Below are 23,041 nucleotides of genomic sequence, written 5' to 3' on the forward strand. Positions count from 1 at the left end.
AATGCCCTAAGATCCCCCTCCCCAAAAGGAAATGCATCATCCAAAAAGTTTTCATAACATTTGCATACTCCAATTTATATGTGCAGATTCACATTTTTTTTGGGGGGGGGGGAATGGCTATAATTTAAATCTCATCATGGGGTGGGTGACTAAGCCAGTCATGCATCTACGCTGTCTGTTTACCCAGGGGCCAATTACTAAGGAGCAACTTCAAGGCTCTCTCTTCTTAGGGTTGCTTGTCTTTAAAACAGACTTGAACTACGTACACACCATACATTCTGAAGACTGTATGGGAACACCCAAAAAGAATCACGGAAACTGTAGTCTACCCCTTACAGAGTTACAATCCCCAGCACCCTTAACAAAATACCATTCCCAGGATTTGGGGGGGGGAGGAACGTGCCTTAAAGGTATGATGTATTTGACCAGCCCTTCAACTTTCCCATGGAGGACTGTGTCCTGTGGAAAGTAGGGTAGGTGCCCAGCCCAACTCCATGTACCTTCATTAACTCCATATTCTACCCCTTTCCACTCTGCTGATTGTTTCAGCTTCCATTATTGAAAATCGAAATGGACTGCCTTCAAGTCAATCCCAACTTATAGCGACCCTATGAATAGGGTTTTCATGGTAAGCGGTATTTAGTCCTCCCCAGCTGGCTAGGGCCTGCTCTGCTTGCCCCAGCTGCACAAGCCAGCCCCTTCCTTGTCTGCAACTGCCAGCTGGGGGGCAACTGGGCTCCTTGGGACTATGCAGCTTGCCCATGGCTGCACAGGTGGCAGGGCATGTAACTCCTGAGCCACTCATTGTGGGGGTGATCATCAGCTGGCCCTTGACACCCAGAAGACATGAGTGGGGATTTGAACTCACAGGCTCTGGACTCCCAGCCAGGGTCTCCTCCCCACTGTGCTATACCAGCTGTCCCATTATTCACTGAATTTATATCCTGCTCTTCCTCTCAAAGGGAGCCCACAGCAGCAAGCAAGTGGTAAAACACTAAAAAAACCCTTAAAACTTTTTTTTAAAACCTAGTTTGACTGTAAGGGAAGCGGGGCAGGGAGTTGTCATTTTCTCCGTTCGCATCGACGACGCAGGCGCTGCTGGGTGCAGCCAGAGAAGGAAAAGGGAACAGGGCTCCAAAAGGGCTTCCGCTAGCATCCTTTGCAGCTCCTGCAGCGGTGAAGCATGCAAAGCAGCCCCACCCCATTTCCTCCAGCACGCTTTGGCAAAGGGAGGCAGGGAGACTCCCTCCTTGCTAAAAAGCAGGCGGAGGAGGCGTGCGTCATTAGCGACCGAGGGAATCCCCGCAGACGGAGACCAGCAGGTCCTAACTCGCCCCCCCCAGCAATGGTTCCTTCCTGCTAGTGTCTCCCCGCCCCTCGTGGTTTCTCCCAGGGAGCCGCCGGCTCTTCCGCGCATGCGCGTTGCCTGAAGCGGCTGGGCTAGAGGCGTCGCTTGAACTATGAGCGCCGAACTCCGGCAGCTGCGACTGCAGCAGAAGCGGCAGTTGGTCCGGGAGCAGATTCGGGATTTCCCGGACTTTCCCACGACCGGGGTGCTCTTCCGGTAAGAGGGGAGCGGCCTTTCTGGCTTATATGTGAAGAGGCGGTCGGGTGCCACGGAGCATGTGCAGAGGGCAGCTCTCTCTCCCCCCCCCCGGCTTAACCCCGGGTGCCTGCGAGATAGGGCTAGGGAGCTATCCTGTAACCAGTTGTTACGAAGCCGGGGGGAGGAAAAGAAACGCACTCTGCCCATGCTCGGAGACACGCTTCTCTGATCGCATCTCTTCACACTGGGGCCAGCTGCGGCTCCAGGGCTCAGATGAAGCCGGTGCTCGAGGGGAAGGGGGAAGATCACACACCCCACCCCTCCAGTCGCCTTTTAAAAGCAGCCCTTTGTTTGTCATGTCACCATCTACGGAGCTGCTGCTTTCCAAAGTGCAACAGAACAGGTCCCTGCCCCGAGGTGCTTGTCATCTAGACTCTTTCGGTGATGCCTGTCAATTACCAATGACCTAGAGAGGTGGTGGGCTCTCCAACGCTGGAGGTAACTAGACAGCCACCTGTCCGGGATGCTTTAAGTTGGATTCCTGCATTGAGCCAGGGGTTGGACTCGATGGCCTTATAGGCCCCTTCCAACTCTATAATTCTATTATTCTCTGCACAGGAGTTACTGGAGTCGCCCCAGGACTGCAGAGCTAAAGGGAGAGGTGCACACTGGTCTCTGCCAACTGCCAGGGGGCAAAGGAGGATTGAGAGGCTGTCCCTCTGCCCTCCCAGGAAGAATGGGTATCCAGAGAGGCAGGGGCATGAACCAGAACCCCCCAAATCTCCACCTTTCATTATTTTATTTTTTAAAAAGAGTTAGTTTGTAGTATCTGTAGAACCTGAGATATGAAATAAAATGTCCAGGCGCTGTTCTTCTCCATTTTGTGTGTGTGAGAAATTAGTCTGCTCTCCCCCGTTTCAGTATTTTACTTTGTGCCCTCACCCCTGAAAAATTCCTGTGGACGCCTATGCCACAAAGAGCACTATAGCAAGGGGAAGATGCCACCCATAGGCCAGGGAAGGAACATGTGATGATGAAGCTTTTAAGTTTGTTTATGATGGGCTAGCATCAAGGAAGGCAAAGAATGAGGAAGCATAGAGGAGGTCAAAGCACACAATGACACGGAGACCGGATGCTCCTTTTCTTTGATGGAGTTCCTGCTTCATGCCAGCAGCTGAAATGGTAACACTTCTTGGCACTTCCTTGGCTTACAGGGGCTGCCCTGATATGCTCCTGCACTTCAAAATGTACCACATTCATGTCCACTGCTACCTTCTAACATGCTTTGCCCCTTTGCGTTTTTGGCAAACCTGCAGTAAAGAAAAGTATCTTGGTGCTATTCTGCCCAAGGAACATGATTTTTCACAGGGCAATCTGCTGATTCTACCTGCCCAGAAGAGAACAGGTCCTTGGGCTGCAGAGCAAGGGCGGAGAGAGACTCAGCAACTCTTCTAGGTGGGGTAAATTTCCAGCCTGGCAAAATCTCTCGTCAGGTGCTGCTTTGTCTTCTTCGAGTTTAAGGGAGTCGCAAGGCCGTAAGAGAGGCCCTGTTACTGCCGCCTCTGTTATAAAACTTTGTGTCTCTCAAACGCTTCCATAAAATCTCCAAAGATCCCAAAGATTTTCATCTGCCAAAGACAAATTTCTCAATCTTCAAGCCACTCTGTTTGCAAAAAGAGGCTTCCTTTCTTCTCATGGGCTTCTTTCCCTTTCTAGCGATATCAGCCCACTCTTAAAGGACCCAGTTGCCTTTGGAGCTGCAATTGACCTCTTGGAAGCCCACATCAAGGCCGAACACCCAGCGGTGGATTGCCTTGCGGGTGAGTTGGGGACCAGCTTGCTTTTATAAAATGGAAATGTCCGTCTATCCCAGCCTGCAGCTTAGGGGACAGGGCAAAATTCCAAGAGCAACCTTTCCCAGTCTGGGAGCTGGACTGTGCTGGCTGGGAGTGATGGGAGTTGTAGTCCCAAACCTTTGGAGGGCACCTGGTTGGAGAAGGCTGTCCTAAAGAAAGAAGGCAGTGAGTCTCAAGCCAGTGAATACTCTTACCCCCCACACACTGCATCCTGCCTACAAATCCTTCTCCCTTACCTCTTCTGGTTTCTCTGTGCGTGCTCAGATGCACTATCTATCTATCTGTCTGTCTGTCTGTCTGTCTGTCTGTCTATCTAGTCTCTCCTGCTCTTTCTCCTAGTAGGAGCCTATACATTAATAAAATGTATGCCAAGGCTGATCCCTGCCACTGAAACCAGGCTGTCTTATGGGAGGTGCCCTCTTCTGCACCTTCAGACCTATCTCAGAGGGCTCCAATGTTTCAGCATTTAGATTTCATCAGAGACGAACTCCTCCTTTTAAGGCCCAAATACCTTGGCATTCGCCCTGCTTGTGAGGTCTGCCCTGATGGCCTCACAGACGGCAGAGAAGGTGCTAAACCTGTCTCTGGACTGTACCGCTTCAGACTGCAGCTGTGGGGGCATCTCTCACTGAATGTTTCTTCATACAACAAACATTTTTCCTGCATGTAGAAAGCTGGCGTGTCAAGCAGAAAAGTTCTTGCCTGGCCTTCTCCCTGGCATGCTAGCTTTCTGCCTACGGAGTATTGTATTGTATTGAGGAGCATTCTGTTATATGAACCCCCAAGTGCAGTCTGAACTCCAAGTCCAGGTTTACAATCTCATCTTGCTGCTGGCAAGTTTAAGGCTTCACACGCCATCGGTGGGAGACGTAGTTACAGACATTGGACTCACAAGTTTAACTCGGAGGTGGGGAACCTTATTCACCCCAAAGGCTGCATTTCCTTCAGGGGGGCTACATGCCAGGGGTGGGCGGGGCCTGAGGCAAACGAGGGCAAAGCAATAAATGCCAGTGTTACTTCTGCACAGTAGGTGAGCTTCAACACACACACAATCTCACTATCCTCCATCCAGGCAGGCGAAGAGGCATAATCAGACTTCAACGACACATCCCAGCCGGGCATAAACACTCCGGGAGGGAGTGGCTAGGGAGTGGGTGTGGCCGGGGAAGAGTACCAAGGGCCAGACAGAGGGGCCGAGGGGCCGCATTTGGCTCCTAGGCCTGAGGTCCCCCCCCCCCGGCTTTAACTTTGAGAACTTCTGCTGCTTCTCTGCTTCCGACAGGTCTCGATTCCAGAGGCTTCCTTTTCGGACCGGCTTTGGCGCAGAGATTGGGAGTCGGATTTGTGATGATACGGAAGAAGGGGAAGCTACCAGGCCCCACTGTATCTGTCGCCTACACTCTTGAATACGGCCAGGTGATTGGCTTAGGCAAAAGATCCCAAATCCAGCTTGGGTGGAAGGGCTTCTGAAGGTGGCCCAGGGCTGATGCACGCAGAGCTATATATATATATTGTACCCCACCAAATAACCCAAAAGGGCCTTGAGAGCGTCTTGCAAAAAACAATTCTAAGTCAGTCCCTGCCCTCCAGCTCAAAATCTAAAAAGACACGACGTGAAAGGAAAAGGGGATGGGAAGAGAGATGAAAATCAACCAGAAGTTCTGAAAGTTACAGCCAGTGTCACTGGTGGCTCTGGATGCCTTGCCCTGGATGGCGAACAGCCCCTCCCCTGAAGCACACGTCCACGCAGCCCCCCCCTCCCCGGTCAGCTGCAGGAGCAGAGCTGGTGACAACGTGCAGGCCAGGGTTGCTCCTACTGTCACACAGCGCTTCCCACCGGTGGCTGACTCCACTGCCGTTTGGGTCCTCCCAGGGCGGGGCTTGATGGAGTTAACCTCCTCCCTCGCTGATATCGGTGGCGATTCTGGTGCACATTTTGGAGTGTGTACCCCATTCCCCCCCAATAGGCTTCTGGCCACTGCATGCCTGTGGTGGCCCCTGAGGCAAGTGTAAAGCCCAGCTGCCTTTTTCATTCCACAGGCACAGCTCGAAGTTCAATACGACGCAGTGAAACCAGGCCAGAACGTGATCTTAATCGACGACCTGCTTGCCACAGGAGGTGAGAGCAGTCTGGAGTTGCTGGGGGTGTGGGGTAGAGGATCAGGGCTGGGGGGGGAGGTGGTCCCATGCCCCCCTCCCTCAAGTTCTGCAGACACCTGAAATTAAGATTAAGCCTTGGCTTTATTTGCCAAAACTGAAGACTTGCTGTGGTTTTCTGTACTTCTCTCTGCCTGCCCAGGAACCTGTGGTTTTCTTGAAGGTACAGGTCAGAACTGGCTTGCCGCCCAGGCTTTGTTTTCTTAAAGAAATGGGGGCGGCCACCATTTTTTCCTCCTTCATCCCAGAGTCCCAAGTGCTTAGCCTGGGCTCTCAGCACCTGGGAGGGAATGAGTCTGCAGTCCCTATTGTAGATCCAATCTATACGCAGATCTTGTGGCTAGCAAAACAGCCAGCCTCACTTTTCTACTTTCCCCCCTACTTTTTTCTTTTATTGTTATTATTGTTATTGTTATTATTATTATTATTATTTTCTCTCATCCAGCCCTTACTTACCCCCCCCCGGTAACTTGTGTGACATTTTGTCTGATGACGAGTTCTGGAGCACTCGAAAGCTTGATGCATTTTTGTGCCTTTTTCCCTGGCCCGACGGGGCTACCCTTTTTTGATTGTCCCCAGTCTGAACTGAAGAGCAATCCATATAAAAATGACTGTGCTGCCTCCTGCCACCTAGAGGGTAGCTGTAGTCCCACCGTTGGCCGGGTATGTTGTGATTGCACTGCAGAGAAGAACCTTAGCTATTTAGAAAATCCTTTCCATAAATTTTGCAGCCCTTGCAGCTGTAGACACCGCTCAGAAGGTGCTTGGGGGAGTTCTGGGAATCCCCAGAAGAAAGGTGGAAAGAGCCAGCGGAATAAATTGCACGACTCTGACATGGGGAAGGATGAGCTAGTCCAGCCTACTCTCAAGCTGGTTCCCCCCAGACGTTTTGGACTGCAACTCCATCAGCCCCAGCACCATATGGCTGTGCTGGGAGTTACCGTCCAAAACATCAGGCAGACACCGGGTTGGCAAAGGCTGAGCCGGCTACTGGTGCAACAACCAGATCTTTTTTTCAAGCTGGTCTCTGCAACTGAGAGAGCCAGCGAGTCATGCTGGTTATTTCCCCCACCCCTAACAAAGCATGTATTTTCTCAGGATCAGAGGCAGCGTGCTTCTAAATGCTAGTTTTGGGCATCGCAAGCAGGGAGTCTTGTTTTGCTCAGGTCCTGCTTGCAAGCGTCACATAAGTATCTGGTTGACCATCAAGAGAAGCTCTTCTTCCGTTACTGTTAAGAGAAACTACAGCACCCAAACGCTGTTGGCATTGTTTTCTTTTGCTTCTTGTTGGCTTGACTGACATCCCGCCCTCGTCTCTCATCTCATCTAGGGACTATGGCTGCTGCCTGTGAGCTGATGGGCAAACTGCAGGCCTGTATCCTGGAGTGCGTGGTGCTCATAGAATTAAAATCCCTTAAAGGGGCAGAAGCCCTCAAGGCATTCCCCCTCTACTCGCTGCTGCAGTACGACTGATGCCTGGCAGACCAGACCAACCGGCAGCAGCTTCTTGCCTTGGCTTGCTTGAGATTCTGGCTTTTTGTCCCCAGGAAACTGCCGCCTCCCTGTGCCAGATGCGGGGAGGACTGTCACCTGCAAGCCTTCTTTTCTTTTTATTTAAAGGGATCCTTGCTCTCAGTGAGTTGGTGTTGTCAGCCTGGACTGCTGGCCTTTGCTCTGCAAGTGAAGGGCTGATTACTTAAGTGTCAGGTGAGAGCTTTCTTAAAAAATTAAAAGAACCAACAGAACCTTGGGTTTTTGTTCTGTGAAAGGGATTGCGGTGCAGGGGGAGGAAGCTTCAGTGGTCTTTGGGCTTAAACCAAAGCGGGTGGCCAGGAATCCCCCACCAAAACTCAGGCCTGGGCGCTTGCTGTATAGTTTTTACTTACCAAACTTGTCTTCTCAAAACAGAAGCAGCTTGCTCTTTTTAGAAGGCAAGGGTATGGGTCCCTTTGTGCTAGTGGAGTAGAACAGGAATAACCAGCCTGGTGCCCTTTGGGTGTTGTGGACTTGCAGTTCCCATCAGCCTCAGCTAGCCAGCAGGACTGGTGGCCAGGGATGCTGCATTGGTTGCCCCTGGAGCAGTGGCGGCTAGTGGCTCCGTGCCGGAAGAATCTGTTCCAGGTTTTACCCTGAACTTTCCAGCTGTCAGAGGAAGCTCCTTGAACGTTCAGACAAAAACCTGGAGCAGATTCCACCACCCTTGAGTAGGGATACCATCATTCTTGGTTGCTAAACTCCATTTCAGGCGTAACTGCCACAGTGTATTATGGTCATCCTCTCTTGGAACAATGCAGACACGATGCATGGTAGGCACGTTCATACAAGATAGCAACAGCTTGTTTGGTGCACTGATCTTTGTTTTTGGCATTTGAATGAACAGGTACCAATGTACTATCCCAGACTCAAAGCAGCTTGTGAAAAAGGGTCTCCTCCTCCATGTACAATTGAGAAATAGAGCAGACAAGTCTTAAAAGCACCGGCAACTTAAGCCATCTAGCAGTGGTCTGTAGCCCTAGAAGGCTTGAATTCATTTTTAACCCCTTCCTCCTGTAAATAACTCTCCTTGCCAAATCATCATTAACCTTTGTCTGCATTACTTTATTAGAGCAATATAGAGTAGGCGGCCTGCTAGAGCTTCTCTCTGCCCTGTATCTTAAAAATGCTCCAATAGAATGAAAAGTTTTATTAGCTGAATATAACGCTGCCTGTTTTGTACCTGGCTTCCCAGTTTTGCCATCAGAATACATTATGAGCTCACCTGCACCCCTTCTCGTGTGTGGCTTTTCTCATGGCTTGCTGCATTCTGCTTTATTTTCCTAGAAGGCCACCCTGACTTGGAAAAGTAGCATTAAGAATTTAAATAGAGTAGCTACAGGAAGGTAGGGAACTGCGACCCCACCAAACTTACTCGACTCCAACTCGCAGCAGCCCCGTAGCCAGTGTTAAGAGTTGGAGTCCAGCTAACAGCTGCAGGGCCAAAGTTTAGCTACCTCTGAACTTGTGCCAGAATGAAGAAAGTTTTGGAAGCAGAGGTGGTCACGGGCAGGGCTGGTGACTGTCTGCCCCTCCAGATGTTACTGGACTACAACTCCCATCTTCCCCTTGGCCACGCTGGCTGAAGCCGATGGGAGCTGGAGCCCAACCACATGTGGAGGGGCTGAGATTTCCCACCCCTAGTCTCAAGGCCTTGGTGCAGCTTTTTGTGGGTACAGAAGAGGCGTCTCGCTTCAGAACAAGACCGCTGACAGTTTTGAAGACAGCGTAGACGAGATCTCCAGCACTGCTGTAGAACTAGCGCTGTAGTGCAAGAGGCGGATTCGGGTTAGGACCTCAACTCAAGGCCTTGTTTAGTTCCCAATTCATGGGGTACACAAGCGCAACAGCATCAACTAGTCAATTCAGTGCATTGCAGGCAGAGTGGCAGGATACACACTAGTGTCTTGGCACCTGCTAAAGGGAGGGAAAGAGATGAGGCCACATATAGATACGAGGAAGTATCTTCTGTATCTTTACTAGCCAGAGTTTCCCTGGTTCCATGTGTGAGACGTCAAGCCTTGGTCTCAAGAGAACCCATAGTAAGCTGTTACTCTGCACACTGCTGTGGAGTCCATCCCCTTTTACTGAAGCTAAGAGACAGAAGGGAAAATAACTGGCTTGCCAGTTAAGAATTACTCATTCCAAACTCCTAGTTAGTAAGATGTTTAATGCTCAAGTTTATAATACAAGTCACAAGGTACTTTTTATTCCTTCTATTTACCAAGCTTTTAAAGAACCGAGAGGAAACAGGAAGTCACTTCCTGGAACGAGCAGGGCTACCCGTTCCTCCCCGATTGGGGAAGGGAAACTTTTGCATCAAAAAGAGTAGCGCTTCTGAGGTCTAGCAGTCATTCTCCATGCCTGTTTTCCAATCCAAGGGAGGGGGGAGCTGTGCCAAGGAAGAACATTTCAAATGCAGTAGGGTAAAAGCTTGGTAGTACTTTGCTGTTATGCCAACTCAAATTCAATTTCCTGGCATTTGAGTGTGCTGCCCTCTTATGGCCTTACAGAAGCAAAAAAAACGCCTACACAAGCACCAGGACGGAGTTTTGAAAAACTTTTTAAGAAAGGACAGCTTCAGTTTCCTATTAATTGTTTAAAAGCTACACATTTATTCACAGTACTGCACTGGCTATATGGAGAGAAAAATATACACAAATGTCCCCAGCTAAAGTTTGTCCCAAAGAGTCTTTGACCAAAGGATGGTGTCAGCAGTCGCACAAGTGCTCGCGCCACACCTGGGAGCAAGCCGTCCAACTGTGCAGCTCAGAGTGTCTCCTCTTCTTTTGCTCTTGTGGCCAGTCTCTCCGCAACAATGTTGAGGTCTGTGCTTTTGTCCAGCTTGATGTACGTTTCTTGCCGAATTGGGAGGACACTCACCCAGTCCGGCAGCAGCTCAGAGAGGAGACGAAGGTGCTTTTCTGTCTCTCCTGTCGAGATTAAGAGCAGCCTCACATAAACAACTAACGGGACACACTCTCTCCCCCTGTTGTGCCACCCAACTCATTTCTCCCACCCCCAACTTAGCAGCTGCTGTTAAGATAACCAAGAGCCCACATCAAACAGAGGAATCTGCTATCAGGTCCACCAAGCTCAACATTGCCAACACTGGCTGGCGGCAGCTCTCCAGGGCTTCAGGCTGGGAATCTTTCCCAGCTCTGCTTGGCCATGCAGGGATTGAACCTGGAATCTTCTGCATACAACAGAGATGCTCTGCCACGGAGCTTACAGCCCTTCTCTGGAATGCCACTATAAACAATTCCATGGCAGTTAAATTGCCGGTGAAGACAGGGCAGGGATGCAGTCGCTGGCTTTTTCCTCAAGGAGGAAGAGGCTGAGGGTGAACGGCTTGCAATTCAGAAAGGGGATCTGCCAGAGAGGGAAAAGGTAGGAAGGACTATCCAAAAGAGTACGTGCCTTTACTGAAGAGGAGGCAGAGCTGAGTGGCAGAGCATGTGCCTTGCACAAAGAAAGTTGCAGGTTCAATCCCTGACAGTTCCAGACAAAAAAAGGGAGTGCAACTTGGGGGGGGGGGTAAGAGGACCACATTCCCAGGAGCAGGGGGGGTAACCTGTTGGGGGCTGGCCATGAGTGAAGCCAGAGACTTCAGCACAGTGCTCTCTGCAGGTTAGAAATCCCAATCCTAACGCAGGCCTATCCAGACACAAACGCCCTCGAGCATAGAGAAGACTTCTGTGTCAGCGTACACACACAGCAGACCAATCCAGCCACTGTTCTGGACAGCAAGTTAAAGCAGCTCCTTCCTGAACTGTGTCCCATGCACACCATCTGTACTTAGGCAACTGGGGGGGGGGAGTTCCCCAAAGAAGTTATACCACCAGGATTTTAAAAAGAATTTCAATCACATTTTAAAAAATAAAAATACCCCTTGCAATTGTTCTACAACTCCGTAGAAAGAGGAAACACATTGTTTTTAAAAAAAGCAGGAAAAAAGTGAGGAACTAGGAAGGAACTTTGATGGGATGGTAGAACAGGGCAGATTTAGGATGCATTGGGGGCTGCCTAAAATGCGATTGGGCCCCAGGCCATTATGGTTAGGGATGACGGGAGCTATAGCTCAGCAACAGCAGGAGGGCCACAGCTTCCCCCCCCCAAATTCTCCTATAAGACAACACACCAGCCTTCACAAGTCACCCAGCGCGCCTGCTTCCTGATGAACTTCAGGAGAAACTTCCTTACTAGAGCAGTACAGCAGTGGAACCAGTGGCCTAGGGAGGTGGTGGGCACTCCAACACTGGAGGCCTTCCAAGAGGCAGCTGGACAGCCACTTGTCGGTGATGCTTTGAGCAAGGGGCTGGACTCAATGGCCTTATAGGCCCCTTCCAACTCTACTGTTCTCGGATACTATGATTCAATGCAGACAAATTGGAACAGGTTCAGGAGGGCAACAAGGATCATCAGGGGACTGGAAGCAAAGCCCCCTGAGGAAAGACTGAAAGAACATGGCATGTTTAGCCTTGACAAGACTGAGAAGATATGATAGCACTCTTCAAGTACTTGAAAAGTTAGCACAGAGAGCAGGGCCGGGATCTCTTCTCGATCATCCCAGAGTGCAGGACACTGAATAACGGGCTCAAGTTGCAGGAAGCCGGATTTCGACTGAACATCAGCAAAAACTTCCTAACTGTCAGAGTGGTACAGCAACGGGGTTGGACTCGATGGCCTTCCAGCCCCTTCCAACTCTACTATTCCTTCCCTTACCGAGCGTCATGAGGGACCGGTAGCTGGCCATCATCCGCTGGCACGCCACTTCCATGGGGAGCGCCTGCTTCTTCTCCGCCACAAAGACATTGCGCAGAACCCGCGCCATCTCCGGCAGACGCCCCAGAATGTCCAGGCGCTGCTCCTGTTGCGGGTTGCGGGTCATCAGCACCCGCAGCTTTTCCGCTTCCTTGGCTCTGACCTGGCGAGGGAGACGGAGGAGGCCGGGTTAGAAGGCGAGAGAGGCCCCCTTGCAGCCCCTGCTGTAGCTCAAGCCACCTAGGAGTGGAGGAGGTTCCTCCCGCAAGGGAACTGAGGATGCCGCCTCTCTGCTTGTAAGCGCAGGGGGATCTACTGGTGGAAGCAGGACTTCCAAACCACAGGAGTTTACACACAAAAAAGGGTTCTCTTCCTGTCCTGGCATGATGATTTGGGGCCCCAGTGACTGAAGTAGACTTTCCCCCCACATACACAATTGCATGAATGGCATCGCCTTTTGTTTGACCCTAAATTGGGCTGCCCAAGCGAAGAGAGCTTAGGGGGTGGGAAGGAGAGAGGAGGAGGGGATTGATGTGTGTGGAAGACCAGCAAGCCCTGATCCAACTAGCTCAGGATTTGCCTATTGGCTCTCCAGGCTTTCAGGCAAGGGTTTCTCCCAGACCTCCCTGGAGATGCCAGGAACCTGCTGCATGCAAAGCCCTGGGGGGGGGGGGAGGATATAATTTCAATGAAGTGAATATTATATAACAACAACAACAAAGGTGTCCGACTACTGAGTCACTGCCCTTAGCATATGCTTAGAGGCCTGCCTCACCCATCCACTCACCGGCCCCCATTCTGACCCTGGACGTTGGACTGTCGTTCTATAGTTTAAAAACCAACCACAAAGCAGGCCCATCCCACGAGCTTGAAGTCTGCCTTGGGATGAGAAGGCAAGCCGCTCACCCTCTCCAACAAGGACTGCGACACGCCTTTCAAGCTGGCGGGTGTGTTAGCTGGAACAGGCGGGGCTGGCCGAGGGGACTCCGGCACAGAGGGGCTGGTTTCGGCTGTCCTCAAAGCCAGGTTGGCCAAGGCCTTCTCCATCTGTTGGCGAGCAGGGCACAAAGACAGAGAGAGAAAGAAAAGGTGGAACAGCCATCAGTTGCAGTTTCTCAGATGGCAAGCAAAGGATTCTTAAGCTGCTGGAAGGCTTCAGAAACACATTTTTATCCCCCCTGCCAACCTATGATCCATTCAAATCTGGATTTTTGTTTTAAAAAAGGGCAAGATGTAAAGGAAAAGGAAGCCATGGCAGCAGCTACACTAGTGCTGTGCAGTCTCTGAGGTACAGCACTATGGCCTCTGCTGTCCTCCAGGAGGGCGCAGCACATGTTCAGGGCAGCCGAGAGGGCCAGTCTCCACCACCTGATATCCAGAGTTTTCTAGCCATGAGACAACAGGATTTCCCACTTCAGTACGCAAACCCAAATGTTTTGGTTCCCTTAAAAGAAATTGTCGGGGGGGGGCACAGCAGGGAGATAAAGCTACTGCTAGGGGCTGGCACTAAGGCCAATATGAAATCAGCTCTGAAGAGGAAACTGGCCAGCTTCTGTCTGCAGGACAGGAGTGAAAGAGCTCTAAGTCACCTGAGACAGACCCACTATGGCTGTTCATACTTTGAGGGAGAAGGCCCACTTGTCATCATTGGTGCTTGAAGAAAATAAAAGAGGCACAGAGTTGAAAAAGCCCTGCTGGATCCCACCATTCATGTTTTCTCTGCCCTGCCCTCCATTTATGGCAACCTTATGCTTTTGGTGGCTCTACCTTTGGCGTCAGCACGCTGCGGGCTTTTGCCAGGACCTCCTGAGCAGTGGTGATTTTGTCCACCTGGGGGGGCTGGGGCAGCTCAGCAGGCACGATGTCCGGCACGTCGTCAACATTGAACCGAGGGTGCCACCGCATCAGCTTGTCCTCCGGTACCACCACTGGGGGGTTGAGAGAAGCCAGGAAACCCTGCAGGCAGACGCAGGGAGTTAGCACAGCAGCAATGCCTCCCCAGTTATGCCCGAATATACAGCCCTGACCTGCAATTGCTGCGACTACAAGAGCTGCCTTGCAGAGCAGGTGTGGGGCAACTTTGGTTGCTAAACGACATCTCCCATCAGCCCCAGCCAGCATGGCCAATAGCCAGGGAAGATGGACAGTGGGCAACTCCTGGAGGGCCACAGATATTCCCCACGCCTGCTGCAGAGCAACCTCTCCCCAGGAGGTCTTTTCCTTGTTTCCACTGGTCAGGCAAGAGGAAGGACAGAGTCTCACCTTGTGATGCCCTTTGACAATGTTAACCAGGTTTCTGCCAAATACTTTCCGGCGTTCCATCAGGTGCGAGGCTGACAACTTCTCACCTAGAACAAAGATGAAGAATTATGGTTCACATTTTGCGCCTGTTTCCTCTGGGATTGCTGTGTCGTCGTCCACACACACACTGTTTACTGTAAAATGTTCAGCAGGGTAGGGTTTTGTTTGCTTTTTTACACATGTGCCTCTCAATCCTTCATCCAAGCAAGCAAGCAGCATTATCAGAGCTCAAGGACTCATTCCATGTAGTCTATGTGTTTGTAACCTCAAGGCTGGATTACCGCAATGCACTCTATGTGGGGCTGTCCTTGGCCCTGGTGCAGAAGCTCCAGCTAGTGCAAAATGAAGCAGCCAGATTGCTGATGGGAGCACATGGGAGCCAACATGTGACACCACTTTTAAAATATCTGCACTGGCTGCCCATCTGCTACTGAGCTGGGTTCAAGGCCCTTATATCAATTTACAAAGAAACAATTTAGGTCCAGAGTATCTTAGGGATTGCCTGAACCCTTATATCCCAGCTTGATCACCGAGATCTTCTGCAGGAGCGGCTTTGGTCGTCCCCCAAGCTGGTGAGGCTCATTTAACATTGACACGAAATGGAGCCTTCACTGTCATCGGCCCAGTTCTCTGGAAGGCTCTACCCACAGAGATTCAGCAGGCGCCTTCTGTTTTCACTTGTAAGCACCTACTGAAAACCTTTCTGTTGCGCCAGGCTTATGCAGGCAGTTAAGAAGATGCTTTTTTCACAACAGCTGACCTTTGTTTTTATTGTATTTTTAATGATTCTGTGGTGGTTGTTAACATGCTGTAAACCGCTTCGATACTTTTAACAAAATAGCGGTATACTATATTTTTATAAATAAATTCCAGCCAGGCAAAACTGCTCAGGTTGCAGACTAAACAAAGTTCCAAAGGTCTGGAGAGCCACATCTGGTTCCCGCACCTGAGCTTACCTTGTTGTAATTAAGCCAAAGTATATGCAATCAAAAAAGTTGAGTCAACAGGGCAGCACTGTGGCCGTAGCATGCCACACAGTGGAGTGGCTTCTTGGCAATCCAGCCAAAATGGTGCACTCCACGACTGCTCAGTCTTTCGTAGCTTACAAGGTGTATTTTATCTCCTGGTGATGGGTAGCAAAACACACAGAGGGACTCCAGAATAGCCTAGGTGTTGATCTCAGCACTGAGCACCCTGCTAGTCCTGCCTGCCCATGTTACAGGGGCAGATTCACAGTCCTTGTATGAATTTACAAGGCCCTTAACCACTTGGGTCCAGGACATCTTAAGGGCTGCCTGATCCTTTATATCTCAGCCTGATCTCTTTGGGGGAGTCTGTTATTGGTCCTCCATGCTCAGGTGCATGGCTCGTAACAATTATAAGCCATGCCTTCAGCACTGCGAGGCCCAAACTCTGTGGGACTCCCTCCCCACTGAGATTAGGCAGACACCCTCCTTGCTGAACCTCAGGCGCATTACAAAGATTTTCCTTATTCCAGCAGGCATTGTAAGATAGTGTCCCGGTTTCTGATGGCTTTTTATTGTTTTATTCTCTGTATAGTTAATTTTTACATACATATCTTCAAAACGCTAAGCAGTAATCTTCCCGGAGGCACCTGGCTGGCCACTGTGAGGATGCTGGACTAGATGCATCACTGGCCTGATCCAGCAGGATCTTTTTACATTCTTAGTATATCAATGCCTGGGCTCCTTCTCAGAGGAAGGGCGAGTCAGCAATGTAATCATATATATATATATATATATAGTGGTTTCACAACGGAACACGCCTGCCCATGCCCTGGTTTATTGGGGGCTTCTGTTCCAATGCAGCTGGAACATTGCCCAGCATGTACCTGCCCCCAGCACTGGTTCGATGGTAAGCTGGTAGTTGCATCGCTTCTGGCCGGGGTTGCCAAAGGTGGGAATGTTCTTCTCCTGGCGCAAAACGTACGAGGACGGGTACACAGCTTTGATCTGACCCACGTTCCGCTCTTCAAACTGCCTGCAGGAGGGCAGGGGAAAATATTAGCAGCCAAGACCATTCGTAGGATTAGCGGTTTGTAAACGACCAGATATATAAATCACAGTCAGCCCTGCTGGGAGGGAACAGTGAAACCCAGAGCGAGCCTCGCCATAAAGCGGCATCCTCAGAATGAGCGTCAGGGGAGTCTTGAAGTTCTTGGGTCTGAGAGATGGAAATGCAAACTGGCAGATTAACAGGTCTGTGTCCAGCTAACAAGATTTAAGGGGAAGGGCCGTGGCTCGGCAGCAGAGCATCTGCTTTGCACGCTGAAGGCCCCTGGTTCAACCCCCGGTATCTCCAGGTACAGCTGGGAGAAACCATGCCTGAAATCCTGAAGAGCCACTGCCAGTCAGAGTAGACAGTATTGACTTAGATGGATCAACGGTCGAACTCATGCAACTTTCAACGACTGAAAATGGACATGGACTGTCTTCAAGTCGATCCCGACTTATGGCTACCCTATGAATAGGGTTTTCATGGTGAGTGGTATTCAGAGGGGGCTTACCATTGCCTCCCTCTGAGGCTACTCCTCCCCAGCTGGCTAGGGCCTGCTCAGCTTGCCACAGCTGCACAAGCCAGCCCCTTCCCTGTCCGCAACTGCCAGCTGGGGGGCAACTGGGCTCCTTGGGACTCTGCCGCTTGCCCACAGCTGCACAGGGGGCAGGGCACATAGCCCCTGAGCCACTCCCTGTGGGGGTGATCTTTAGCTGGCCCTTGACACCCAGGAGGCACGGGCGGGGATTGGAACTCACAGGCTCTGGACTCCCAGCCAGGCTCTCCTCCCCACTGTGCTATACCAAGGAAAAAGGTTGTCAAGAGGCCCAACTAGCCCAGGACTCTTGTCTCTCTGCCACCAGCTAGCCAGAAGTCCTACAAATGTTCAAGCAGGAAAACAACTCTTTCCCAGGATCGGGGGGCAGGAGGGAGAGAAGTATACTGACCCTTGTTTGTTGAGGTTCCAGTTATCACTGGTAACACCTTTCCTCCATGGCTTTACCTGATGGAGTGGTTGGGAACTGTTTGCAGCCTCAGGGCCACATTCACTCATGGACAATATCCTGGGGGCCACATGTCAGTGGTTGGGTGGGGCCAGAGGTGAAAGTAGGCGAGGCAACATTCTAACCACACCAAATACTAGAGACTTCTACAGCCCCTCCAACACATCTCTCCAATCAGGCAAGCAAACAGCATTAATCGCAGTTTAATGAATTCTTAAAGCCAGACAAAAGCACTCAGAAGTGGGAGCAGAACAGGTCTCGAGAGGGGGTGTGGCTTGGGAAGAGTTCTGAGGGCCAGATAGAGGAGTCTGGAGGGGCACATTCAAGCCCCAGCCTGAGATTCCCCACTCTTGGCCTAACCTTCTTTAAAAGCCACAAGCAAGTCATTCACAGCACCCTGTGCAATGTATTCCATAGGTTAAACAGTTGTTGCACGAAACGCTATTGTTTTCTGCTCAAGCTAACATATCAATTTTATTATATGCCGAGTAATTAACATTTAAAAAACCAGCAGCCCACAGGGAATAATCCCAATCTACCACTTCATAATAATGATCGCTTTAACCTTCCCTTTGTTATTACCAACAACTTATAAAGCCAACTGCCTGCCTACTGGGTGCAATGACTAGCTTGCCAGATGGCGAGCAACTCTCTCTGCCTCTCAGGTGTCCCTGCTCACAGATGACTCCTCCTGCCTTCCCTGCCACCATCCACACACAGAGAGAAAGGCAGGCTCACCTGCGCATCATGTCCTGGACACCTCGCTTGACCTTGGTGAAGGTCACCGTCTCCGAGCGGTTGAAAAGTATCCCCACGATGGTGTCCATGCTGCGGAACATCTCAGCCAGCACCTTGTACTTCAAAGGCAACTCGAGCCCAGGGGCAACGTCCTGAGCAAGGGCATGGAAGCGCTGGTAGGCTGGAGTCTTCTCACTGGCAAAATCAGAAAAATAAAAAGATCAGGCACTTGAGTCACAAGCGGGCCTTTCTTACAACACATGGCTTACTTTGCAACAGGATGTCATCCCTGAAGTGGCATTCTCTTCACTCTCACACAGGTAGTTGCCACCTGTGAGTTTTAATAAATCCTTCCATTATGAGTAGCAAAACCATTTTCAGATCTACTGCACAATTAACGGGGGCGCACATCTCTATTGTCAATCAAAAGTATATTTAAATAAATTGAATTATCGATGAACCACTCCAGTAATTGAGTTGTATCCAATGCTCGTTCAACTCAGAATAGGCCCATTCAAATTAGTGGGCATGACCAACTTTGGTACACTAATTTCTGAGCACAACTTAGCTGAATACAACCCTTAATATTTACTGGGACAATTTATAAAGTTCTGCAGGATGTCCGGGCATCTTGCAGCCTCAAATCACAGGACTTAGTAAACAGTTAACTGTGCTCAGGATTGGCCTGTGCATTAACCTACAAAGGAGGTGGCTCGCCTGTGGCTCTCTAAATACTGCTGGACTCCAACTCCCATCAGCCTTTGCCAGCGTGGACGATGATCAAGGGCAAAAAGAGCTGGAATCCAACTGGAGGGCCACCCCTAATCTTGAAAATCTACCCATTCCTCTCCCCAAGCCCCTGGTTTCATCACCAGGGTTAAGTTTTCCAAGGACGGCAACTCAGAAACCCACTTTCTCACCTGATCTCCGATGTCGCCTCAGAATATTTTTTGTCCAGCTGGAGTCGAGAGAGGTTTCTCCCTTTCTCCTCCTCAGCCGCCTTCCTCTCGCCGATCTTGGATTCCAGCAGGCGAGCCCGTTTCAGCCTCCACTTTACGTTGCCCTCGGCCTCCAAGGAGCCAGCTGGCAACTTGACTTTCTGCGCCAGCACATGGATCTTTGCAAGGCGGCCTCTCAGCTCTGAAAGCTTCTCTGTGGACATCTCCTGCTTGGAAGGTGACAGATCTCAGCTAGGGAGATCTCTGCCTTAATCACATGCCTCCAGATCCCCGGTGTGAGGCTACACATTTTGCGCCATCACAACTAAGAGAAATATCCCAGATCGTAAGGCAGGCCACAAACCCCGGCAAAGGTAGGAAGGATTGCTCTACAATGGGGCTGTTTTAATGCACATCGCAACTGTGCATTTTGAGTACGGATGCTTGTATTTTAATGCTTGCGAAATCAGTTTTTACACCTATAATTCAGCTCCCTAATAGGACTAGTGCATTGTTGCACACTTTCTAAGCTTACAACAAAAATGCTATGGCAGCTAAAAGACTTGTCAGGTTTACTGAGCCGTGGAAGCTTCCGAAGGCAACAGAACACTTTGTCAGATATTTAGAGACAGTGGCATACAGGATGCAGGAGCTCCCCACCTTCCCCTCTAAGGCTCACCTTCTTCTCTGGAACTGCCCTACTAGGCTGCACTGCCGTCTCCGGCTTCAGACCCGGCGAAAGAGTCACATTCACGAATTCTTTGGCCTTCTTATCCATGCTGGAAGGGCTCAGCAATTTGATGGCTGTAGGGGAATGCAGGCCAAGGCCCTGAAATAGAAGGATGTCCGTTAAGAACCTGCAGCCCTTCTTGCTGGGGTGGGCAGGGCAAGAACACAAGAGGGCACTTGCCTTCAAACCCTGCTTGTAGGGTTCCCAGAGGCATCTAACTGGCCCAAGGATGAAGCATAGTGCGGGACTGAACAAACCCCCTGTGTGATCCCGCAAGAAAATTACGACGACCCTGTGGGGCCTGAGTTCTCTCCCCCCCCCCCCCGAGGGACCCGCAGTATGGGAAAGTTAAATGTTATGGGCTGTACCCAACTATGTCCTATTCATGGTAGGCCTACTGGGTGGCACACAACCCCAGCCCTACTCAGAGTAGACCCATTTAAGTTAATGGGCAGGACTACCTAATTAGCCATGTCCATTGACTTCAACGGGTCCAGTTCAGAGACATCCTTTTGGACCACTTAATCCTTTTTTTCTTGAGTTTTTGCCACCCTGAGTTGCAAGGCCTTTGCACTACAACGAAAAGGGGATTCTACGTTCAAGAAGCGTCTAACTCTGCCCCCCAAGACACCCAGGTCAACCAACAATGGAAGGCCACTGTCATCTGCCGGCCAGAGCCTGACCCAGTCGGGCTCTTCTCCCACCAGCGGTTGCTGCTCGGTCCCCCAGAGGGGCGGCCCGGTCACAAACCTGACTTCCCTACATCTAATATATTAGTCGCTAATCCGGATTCCAGAAACCCAAAGGAAGAGCTGGCGGCGGCGGCGGCCCACCCTCGGGGGCGACTCACCTCCTCCCCTTCCCCCGCGGGCATCACCAGTTTCTTCCTGGCCTCCGGGCGGCGACTCTCCTGGCCGGAGACGGGCTCCGGCCTGCGCCTTTTCCTGCTGCCGACGGACAGGGGCGCTTGCGGGCAGCCGGGACCGAGTGGGGTGCGCGGTGGTGCCAGGAGGATCTCCTCCTCCTCGCGGGGGCTGCTGGCGTCGCGGGGCTCCGGCGCTCCCGGGGTTTGGACCTTCCGGCGCTTCCCGCCCGCCGCGGGGCCCTTCTTGCTCCGCGCAAAGAAGTCGGTGAGCTGGCGCTGCGCCATGGCGCCCCTCCACGTGGCGGGGACCCCGACGGAACGCTCGCCGCTCAACGTTCCATCCGACTTTCGCGGGGCGGCCCCGAACTCCGCCCCCCCCGACGCGCTGCCGTTTTCCCGCGCTTGCAGGCGCCTCTTAAAGGCGCCGCGTCCCTTTCCCGCCCTCCAGGCGTGGCTCGCGGGAGGCGGGCCCAGCAACTGTCTGTCTGGGCCGGAGACTTCCAATGCGAGCACGGCGGCCTTCCTTTCTTTCTTGCCTGTAAAGCAGGGGTGGGGAACCCGGGGCCCTTCAAGTGCTGGTGGGCGTCAACTCCCACTACCCTAACCATTGCTGGGAGTTGAGAGCCCAAACCCTTTGAGGGCCACTTAGTAAGGCAGGGGGAAGGAGCCTATGGCCCTGCAGATGCTGGCGGACTACAATTCCCATGATCCCTCAGCGTTGGCAGTGTCGGCTTGGGCTGATGGGAGTTGGAGTCCAAGAACGTTGGCGGGTCACTGGTTAGCCGCCTCAGCTGGGGCTGCTGGGAGCTGGGAGTCCAAAACCTCTGGAGGCCACTTGGTAGGCAGTGGTATAGTGGTAAATTCAGAAGTGTGGGGTCCCTTCTTGATAGTCACAGCCAGCCCCCCCTTTTTTTGCTGCAGGGTTGAGAATTAGATGTTTATTGTTAATGCCTTCTCCCGCAACAACAGATATCCCTAGGAGCCAATAAGCATGAAAGGGGAGAGTGTTAGCTGCTGGGAAGAGTCTTCTCAATGGCTGACTCAGCTCCTTTCACTTTGATATGCTCCAAACAGCAGGAAAGGACAAGGAAGCATGTTAGAAGACTCTCCTCAGTGGCTAACACACTCCTTTTCATGCTGATTGTCTCATAGGATGCTGAAGACAAAGACATAGGGACCCTGCTGGGACCCTACTCCCTAAAAAGTAAAGGGTCTAAGACCCCACCCCACCCTGAGACCCTGGACGACTACATCCCTGTTAGTACAGCAGAGGTGTGGAGTCTGTGGCCCTCCAGATGCTGCTGGATTCTGGCTCCCATGATCTCTCACCACTGGCCATGTTGGCTGGGGCTGATGGGAGATGGAGTCCACCATCATCTAGAGGGCCATAGTCTCCCCAGCTCTGAGGTAGGGGAAGGCTAAATACAATATTTAAGTAGTTATTTGCTTTACTTCAATTAGAGAGGATGACTGTCTTTGTGATGTAGTGGTTAGTTAGGGTGTTGGGCTGGGACCCAGCTTTAAATCTCTGCTTGTCCCAGAAGCTCTCTGAGTGGGCATGGGCCAGTCACTTTCTCTCAGGCCAGCCTACCTCACATAGAATCATAGAATAGTAGAGTTGGAAGGGGCCTATAAGGCCATCAAGTCCAACCCCCTGCGCAATGCAGGAATCCAAATCAAAGCATTTCCGATGGATGGCTGTCCAGCTGCCTCTTGATTGCCTCCAGTGTCGGAGAGCCCACTACCTCTCTCACAGGGATGTTGTGCCTTGAGCTTCGCTGAGGAAAGGTGGGATAATGTATATTGTAACTAGACTCTATTGAAAATGGGAAAGGGGCTTACACCAGGTTAGATTATTCTGGGCATACAGGCAGCAACTCTTCAGGATCTTGGGCAGAGAAGGGGTCTTTCCTGTTGCTTGCCACCTGAGGCACTATCAGAAGAGATGTAGATTGAACCTGAGACTTTGTGCTGTCTTTGGGAGACACTTGTTTAAGATCTGGCTATATATGTATTATATATAATTATAATTGATGAGTTGCCTGTGCAAAAAGCTTCTAGGGAACTTTGAAGTTAAAACTAATAAAAAGCATACAGAACTACCTCTGAAATACATAACTGCATGCTGGCTAAACAAAACGAAACGAACGCTCTACGAAGGAGAGACGTTTTTCCATCTTTCGCTCTCTCTTTGCTTGGAAGACCTGGCTCTTCAGGCAGGCTTTTGGGGTGGGTTAGATTTTATCTTCATTGTTTTTAGATTTTTAATGCCTACGTATTGTATGCCTATGTTGTACGTCGCCCAGAGTGGCTGGACAGCCAGCCAGATGGGCGACTAATAAATTCAATAATAAATAAATAAATAAATAAATAATAATAATAATAATAATAATAGATTTATATCCCGCCCTTCCTCCCAGCAGGAGCCCACTTCAATACATTCTGGAATTAAGCCTTGATGTTGAAAACAGGCTCTGGGGCGCAGCATTAAGGGGCTCTGCCTCTCATTAGGCCTCAGGAATTGATGGTTTCATGAGAGCCCACAGTTTCAGTGGCTGGAATCTCTTTCCCTTGGCTGTCTTTGTATTGTTAA

At 51.0% G+C, this 23,041-nt stretch overlaps 2 protein-coding genes across 2 annotated transcripts; one reads left to right on the top strand and one right to left on the bottom strand.

The window, feature by feature from the left end:
- Positions 1-1,184: 1,184 nt before the first annotated feature.
- APRT (adenine phosphoribosyltransferase) lies at positions 1,185-7,304 on the top strand. The gene is made up of 5 exons (XM_061594082.1): positions 1,185-1,564; positions 3,263-3,366; positions 4,685-4,818; positions 5,443-5,521; positions 6,890-7,304. Exons 1-5 carry the CDS (start codon positions 1,461-1,463, stop codon positions 7,030-7,032), a joined length of 564 nt encoding a protein of 187 aa, XP_061450066.1. The 5' UTR covers positions 1,185-1,460; the 3' UTR covers positions 7,033-7,304.
- A 1,938-nt stretch (positions 7,305-9,242) lies between these two features.
- On the bottom strand, positions 9,243-20,992 carry CDT1 (chromatin licensing and DNA replication factor 1). Its single transcript, XM_061594080.1, has 10 exons — positions 20,434-20,992; positions 19,533-19,682; positions 18,836-19,080; positions 17,916-18,110; positions 16,010-16,158; positions 14,119-14,204; positions 13,624-13,812; positions 12,763-12,903; positions 11,818-12,019; positions 9,243-10,025 (listed from the first exon to the last, which is right to left on the bottom strand). The coding sequence occupies exons 1-10, from the start codon at positions 20,731-20,733 to the stop codon at positions 9,862-9,864; spliced, it is 1,821 nt and encodes a 606-aa protein (XP_061450064.1). The 5' UTR covers positions 20,734-20,992; the 3' UTR covers positions 9,243-9,861.
- Positions 20,993-23,041: the final 2,049 nt, after the last annotated feature.

This window comes from Rhineura floridana, chromosome 13, assembly GCF_030035675.1.
Source record: "Rhineura floridana isolate rRhiFlo1 chromosome 13, rRhiFlo1.hap2, whole genome shotgun sequence".
Taxonomy (NCBI): Eukaryota; Metazoa; Chordata; class Lepidosauria; order Squamata; family Rhineuridae; genus Rhineura; species Rhineura floridana.